General features: G+C 45.2%; 1 protein-coding gene across 2 annotated transcripts; it reads right to left on the bottom strand.

Moving 5' to 3' along the window:
- Nucleotides 1-1,151: 1,151 nt before the first annotated feature.
- Nucleotides 1,152-6,952, bottom strand: LOC149287665 (uncharacterized). Of its 2 annotated transcripts, none has more exons than XM_089492502.1 (3): nucleotides 6,691-6,952; nucleotides 5,125-5,898; nucleotides 1,152-2,437 (listed from the first exon to the last, which is right to left on the bottom strand). In XM_089492502.1, the coding sequence occupies exons 2-3, from the start codon at nucleotides 5,354-5,356 to the stop codon at nucleotides 1,617-1,619; spliced, it is 1,053 nt and encodes a 350-aa protein (XP_089348628.1). In that variant the 5' UTR covers nucleotides 5,357-5,898; nucleotides 6,691-6,952; the 3' UTR covers nucleotides 1,152-1,616. The 2 variants fall into 2 exon arrangements, with proteins under 2 accessions (XP_089348628.1, XP_089348629.1); XM_089492503.1 differs by having other exon boundaries at nucleotides 5,125-5,245.
- Nucleotides 6,953-7,166: the final 214 nt, after the last annotated feature.

Here is a 7,166-nt window from a genome sequence, read left to right as displayed (position 1 = left end):
TCTGCTGGTCCTCCTCTGTATGGTTGTTGTGAAGGGAAAGTTATGTATATGGGGAGGGGTGTGTATGCTTAATCCAGGTCCTGTGGGCCTTCAAGTCTAGTTCCCAGGTTGCCAGGGGTGTCAGTCTCCCCAAAAGGAGCTTTGGGGTCCCTCCATCTCCCTCCTCTTGGTTTTGTCCTAAATTTACGCTCTTCTCTGCCCCCCAGACAGAGCTTCCTCCCCCCAGGAACCTAGCGAACCCCCCCCCCTAAAGGTGTTTCCAATGCTATTGAAGCCTAAGCTGTGTGATGTTCTTTATTTGGCACAAAACTCTTCCTCAAATGAGGCATCAGAAGGGAGGGTGTCTCCTCTGCCCCACTTTCCAGGAGAGAGGGGGTCCTCAAAGCCCCTTTTACCTTTGGATCCCCCTCCACTCCATATCCATGCCTCTCTCCAAGGGTACCCCCTGCCCTCTTTTCTCATAACAACCCCCCAAGTACCTGGGCCCAAGGAATCCCCCGAGGAGGGGGCAGGGAAGGAAAGAGGGAGAGGAAGCCTGGCAGGCACCTTGCCGTTCTTTGGGGGGGAGAGATCTGGGTTTCCTTCCTTCTTACAACAACCCAACTCCCTCTTGAAGACCCCCCCAGCCAACCCCCAAAATGAACTAGAGCTCTCTCCACCTCCCTCCCTCAGAGCAGGCTGCAAGGGCAGCAGCTTCAGGGATTGAGAGTGTGCATGTGCAGATGCCCCAAAGGCCCCTTCTGAGCATGTGCAAGGATCCTAAGGCCCTTGCTGCTGCTGCTGTTTATTCCACTGTTGTTCTTTGGAAGAAGGGAAGGACTATGGCCTTTTTTCCTTCCTTCCTTCCAGAATGGAGCCCAAGCTGTAGAGCTGGACTCAGGAGGGAAAGGCTGGGAAGGCTCTGCTTTGTACATGTAGCTCTGTCTCTCTGTCTCTGTCTCTGTCTGTGTGTGTGTGTGTGTGTGTATGTGTGTGTGTGTTTCCCTCCGTTCTTATGGCTGGGAATGGAGCTGAGAACTGAGGAGAGAAGAAAGTGTCAGTTTGGGCAAATTCAGAACTTCTGTGCATCAAAGAGCCCAGTGTGTTAAAACAGCAAAGAACTTTATTCAGAACACATAAAAATTCAGTGTTTAAGCCAGAACTGCCCACTCCAATACAAACAATATATTAAAACTCCAAAACCTAAAATATCACCCTCTTCCAAATCAAGCCCCCACCTCCAATTCCCACATTCTATACCCCACAAGTACCAAGGCCCCCTTTGCCATGTCAAGAAACTAGCTCTTTCTGTTAATACCGGCCTCCAACTTTGTTCAGCCAACATCCCACAAATTCCAAAAGCTATCATTCCCAAAACTATTCTAATCAGCTGGAACAAATCCCACCCCTCTGTTTAGCTAACCTATTCCACCACCCATAATCCCCAGTCAAGTTTATAAACTAAAGCAATAATCTATACTAATAGCAATTAAAACCTCAACTTAACAAAATATAACTGAAAAACATAGACATATGGACACACAAACCTAACACACAAAATCACAAGGGCCTTTTCTTACCACCACAGGATTAAAAATATATTCTTTGTATTGCTTCTTTACAAATATAATGTTAGTTCATTTCTGGGATTTGTGTGGCTTCTCTCCAGTGTGGACTCTCTGATGTATCACTAGGTATGCCTTTGAAGAAAAACATTTCCCACAATCCTTGCATTTGTATGGCTTTGCTCCTGTGTGGACTCTCTGATGATGTTCCACTAGGTTTGACTTCTGAGAAAAACATTTCCCACAATGTTGGCATTTGTAAGGCTTCTCTCCTGTGTGGACTCTCTGATGTCTCACTATGTTTGACTTCAAAGAAAAACATTTCCCACAATGCTGGCATTTCTGTGGCTTCTCTCCTGTGTGGACTCTCTGATGTTTCACTAGGTCTGACTTTGAAGAAAAACATTTCCCACAATGCTGGCATTTGTGTGGCTTCTCTCCTGTGTGGACTCTCTGATGTGCCACTAGGTCTGATTTTGAAGAAAAACATTTCCCACAATGCTGGCATTTGTAAGGCTTCTCTCCTGTGTGGACTCTCTGATGTCTCACTTTGTTTGACTTCAAAGAAAAACATTTCCCACAATGCTGGCATTTGTGTGGCTTCTCTCCTGTGTGGACTCTCTGATGTGCCACTAGGTTTGACTTCGAAGAAAAACATTTCCCACAATGCTGGCATTTGTATGGCTTCTCTCCTGTGTGGACTCTTTGATGTTTCACTAGGTATGACTTCAAAGAAAAACATTTCTCACAACGCTGGCATTTGTATGGCTTCGCTCCTGTGTGGACTCTCTGATGCATTACTAGGACTGACTTGTAAGCAAAATGTTTTCCACAATGCTGGCATTTATGTGACTTCTTTCCTGTGTGGACTCTCTCATGACTCAAATATTTTTCTGTAAAGAAGGACAATGACAGAAAAGACTGAAAATCAGACTTAAGACAGGAGGGTGTAACCCCATGATTTAGCCCTCATTAACCCCTCCTTATTAGAGACTGCCTTGAGGGAATCCGTGGAAGCAGATAGTCAAAGGACTGTTGAAAAAAATATTCCATTAAACGTGCAAAAATACTTTGATTGACAGGTGGAATCATATCCTGTGAGACTGCCATAGAGTGTTGAGTCAGAGCCCAAGGCATGATGCAAGCTAACTGCAGAGGTCACTTCATGCTGTTTGGCACCATGAGATGACTCACAACCAATACAGTATGCAGCTCTCATGCGGATTGGTGTGGACTGGATTGGAGTTGTGTGTACAAGAAAAGGTGAAGTTGATGGAAGTCAGAGAGGAGAGCTTGCAAATATTTGTCTTATTTTGCAACTCAAGATAGAGAACCTCCAAGGATTGCGATGAAATCAACTGTGTGTGTGACTTATTTTTAGTGTGAAAAGTGGTCACTCATTGCCAATGCCTATATCTGGATATTTGCTTCTGTACTCTGCTATGTTATTTTTGAGCTGCATCTGGGAGCGTCACCCTCAGATTGTAGTGTACATTGGCTTGTGAACGTGATTGAAATTCAGAGCCAACAAAGACCTGAGAGGTGGTGTGCTAATCCCTTTTGTCTGAGGTATTTGCATGAAACACCCATTGCATTCAGTTCGTTTTATGCTATGCTTTCTCCTCACATGAAATATTCTAAAAATGATATAAACCTTTCCGAACCCTCAGTTTCTGCCCCCAAGCACCAATTTCAGTATAAATAGCAGCCCCGACTTGCTGTTCTTTGGTGTCAGTCCAGTTACATACAGACCCTGTTTGTTTTCATGGTTAAGCACCTCAGTGAAGTCACCAACCCCAACTGTCGCGGGAACTACTGACCTCTCCCCATTTCAAATCCTCAGCAGTTGGAATAAAGATCTGGATAGGTAACGTATTGCCATTATCAAAGCCTTACATCGATTCACCACTCCCACCTTTGTTACCTAGTTCTTGCGTTTGAGCATGAACACTCATATGTATGTGTCTGTGTGTTTTGCTTTCCCCCTAAATAAAACACTAAAACCTGTTTCAAATGCCTCTGAAGATCTGTTTGATTCAGGACCTGCTATAGCTGGGCAGGATCCAGAGGTCACTATTGCCCCAGTAAAACTATTTCGTTCTATTGAGCTAAGTACCAAATTCCCCTAAAAGCATAGTACTTGCGGATGTCCTCCCCAGACTCCAGCATTTTGGGTAACAAAGGACATCTTGAATCAACCATGGAGCTAAGGAAGCTCAGGTAAGAAAAGAAACATTAGACAAAAGCAGGTTTTGTGTTCCCCTTTCCTCCCTTCATAGTTATTACTCATAATTGCTAAATGGAGCCCCTGAAATATGTCTGAAAACAAGGATCTGAGCTTGTTCTGAGAAGTTCAGTCAAACCAAATTTTAAAATCTGTCACGTTGGTGGCTGCCTCCCAATCCCCAAGGCCCCTCTCCTGGCCCTTCCCAGAAGTCCCTTCCTCTCGGCACAGAGCTAGGTGATCCTGGCTTTGCTCCTGCCTTCCCCTCCTGGATCCCAGAGGCCTGATCCCCTTCCCTTTCTCCCTCCGCTCTCCAATCTTCCCTCTTGCCCATCTGCCCTGCTTTACCATTTCACCTTCAGTATCTCTTTCCTGCCTTTCTGTTTTTCACATTGCCTCCATCTCTCTATCACAGACAGAAACACACCCACAGAGTGTGATGCATAAAAGGGACATTTTGAGGCTCATTTCTTGAGAAAGGAAAGGCAATGAATATACAAATAATGTATTAGGAAAGGCAGAACAAGGGATCTGGGACCTGGTTTCTTATATTACTGAGGGTAAAGTGCCAGGGATGAGCATTAAAACAGCCTCTCCAGAGCCAAAAAAGGCTGGAAGAGGGGCTACAAAAGCCAAGAAATTTGCTCAGGAATAGGCTGTGGACCATTTAGGACAAAAAGCATTACTCTCAATGGCTCCTTCCCACAAAATTCCAGAATTGGCAGTTTAGGATTGGATATTTAGAATCCTTACAAAGTGGAGAACAATAGTTCCTCACTAAAACTAGAAATTCCAAGATTCCACAGGAAGTTGTTATGACAGTTAAATTACTTGTGAAAGGGAACTAGGAATGGTAGTAGAGCACAAGTTGAACATGTGTCAACAGTGTGATGCAGCAGCTAAAAAGGCCAATGTGATCCTAGGCTCTATCAATAGGAGTACAGTGTCAAGATCAAGGGAAGTAATAGTGCCACTCTATTCTGTTTTAGTCAGGGCTCACTTGCAATAATCTTATGTCCAGTTCTGGGCACCACAATTTAAACAGATGTTGAGAAGCTGGAGCATGTCCAGAGGAGGGAAACCAAAATGGTGAACGGTCTGGAAACCATCCTCTCTGAGGAATGACTTAGGGAGCTTGGTATATTTAGCCTGTAGAAGAGAAGGTTAAGAGTGGATATGACAGCCTTGTTCAAATATTTGAAGAGATGTCATATTCGGGATGGAGCAGGCTTGCTTTCTGCTACTCGAGAGAAAAGGACATGGAACAATGGATGGAAGTCATCATAGCGCTCTGACAGTGGATTATGAAAGGGCCCTCAATCTTCACAGGAAGGGCAATGGATTCAGGTTCCTTACCCACAGAGGCCACATTGTCATAATTCTCCATCATTACAGAACTGTACATAAGTTTCTGCTTTTTCGTCAACAATTTCCATTCCTCCTCGGTGAAATATAGTGCCACATCTGCAAAGGTCACCTGCAACAGAAAATTGTCAGGATTTGAAGGGTTAAAACACAGCACACAGGGAAATGCTTGATGTGTGTGTGTTTGGCCATGAGCAGTCAGCACAGTGGCAAGGCTGATCATCCACAGCTGATGCTCATTGTGTCAAGGACTCTTCAGTGTCCAAGTGCACGTAGCCATGGATGATGAAACATGTGTCTGGATCGCAGAGGAGACACATGGCATGGCTACACACCTGAACTCACTGGGTTTGGGAGACCACATGGTCTGGAGACTATATAAGCCCAGGGGTTGCAAGTGTGTGGTGTGGGTTTGAAGTAGGAGTTGGATTGGTATGTTGTGGAGTTTGAGAGATCTGGTTTTGTATTATAGCACTGTTAATAAAGGACACTTTGGGGACTTTTGTTTCTCTGGTGGTTTATCAGAAGAAGCTACAGCATCGGTTTGCTGTGTGTCCCTGGAGGTTCCTGCATTGCTGCAGTTCCTGGAAGACATCCAGTTGCTGTCATCTCAACTTGGACTTTGGAGCCACGCTTCGGCTTCTGGAAATTTGCCAGCTCTGCTCCAAGGGTCTGGCTTAACCCCAGGACTCGTAGGAGTTGCTGACAAGGGTTGTTGGACCCCAGCAGTTGCGCTGACAAAAATAGCCCTCATCCAGAGAGTAACTAAACAAAAGGAGAGGGAAGCACATGGTGCATTGAAAATATTATTTCTGAAATAAACTTTAAATACTGCAAGCAAGCAAAAATCTACAGCCTTTGAGATCCAGTTTGTCTCAAATCTTTTCAATATATAATATGATAAACAATATAATTTATGCCATTTCTGGGATATTATTGACTGATTAAGATACTGACTATCTCAACATGTATAGTACATTTAGTCACCAATGAATCATTTAGCCATATCTCACCTAATTTCAGAGGCAAATTTCATTTTTAAAAAACAGTTCTGGGGAATACTTTGGGCTTGAGGGCCACTGGGCCCACACTCAGTTTAGGTCCAGAGATATTCTTCCATATCCCCCAGCATTTCACAGATTGGGAAAGCAAGACACATGTCGACAAGCAACACCAGAAGGGGATCAAGATGGCCAAAGCTCTTAATGATGAAGATCACACAAGTGAGGAAGGGTACAGACATTTGCTTTTGCTTCCAACTCCAGGCAAGGGCAAGACCCTGCCCCCTTCCCTCCTCCCTGATCCCCTCTTTTGAATAGATTGGATGCACACTCTTTTGAACTTGGAACACATTTTGCAGCAACTGAACTGACTTGAGGAGAAGGGGGAAAGTGGGAGGAGGAGAGTGAAATCGGACATTTTCAAAGCCCCTGAAAAAATGAGGTGACAGAGGATTACCCAGGACTCTCTCTGCCAAACTGGGACAGTATGTTTACCACTTGCTTTCATGAGCCGTCCCAGACAAAGATGAAACTAATAATCAGGATGGTAACTTACCAAAGAGCTGTTGTACCTCGGCATCCTCTTTCTGTTGGAGCGCAACTCCCTCTGCTTGGCCTCTGTGTCGGCCATCAGGTGGGCAGGGGGTCCTGTTGGCCCTGCACTTGGTCACTTCCAGGAAAAGAAACTCCAAAGCCGCGTACAAGGGGTCCAAGATGAAGTTCCTGAGAAAAGAGACCAGGGTTAGGCTTGGCTTGGCAAGAAACCCTGCAGCACTCAAAGACACAAAGAACAGCATCCTGCTAGTGACATACACAGGTGACATATGCCTCCTTTGGGCCAATGCAGAGGTGGGCATCCCCTTCCTCCCTCTGCACCAAACAAAGCCCCCTGGACTTAACATAGATTCACTGCAGCTCCCCTACACAACAGATACTCCATGCCTTATTAGAGTGGGGGGGCGGGATTAGGGGATGGGGAATTGGAGAGGGCCCTGGTTTTGTCCCCGTAGCTAGATGTGAAATTAGTGCATC

This window comes from Sceloporus occidentalis, unplaced genomic scaffold, assembly GCF_023333645.1.
Source record: "Sceloporus occidentalis isolate IW3139 unplaced genomic scaffold, rSceOcc1.0.p SCAF_57, whole genome shotgun sequence".
In the NCBI taxonomy this organism is placed as follows: Eukaryota; Metazoa; Chordata; class Lepidosauria; order Squamata; family Phrynosomatidae; genus Sceloporus; species Sceloporus occidentalis.
This window is presented reverse-complemented; position numbering and strand designations above follow the sequence as displayed.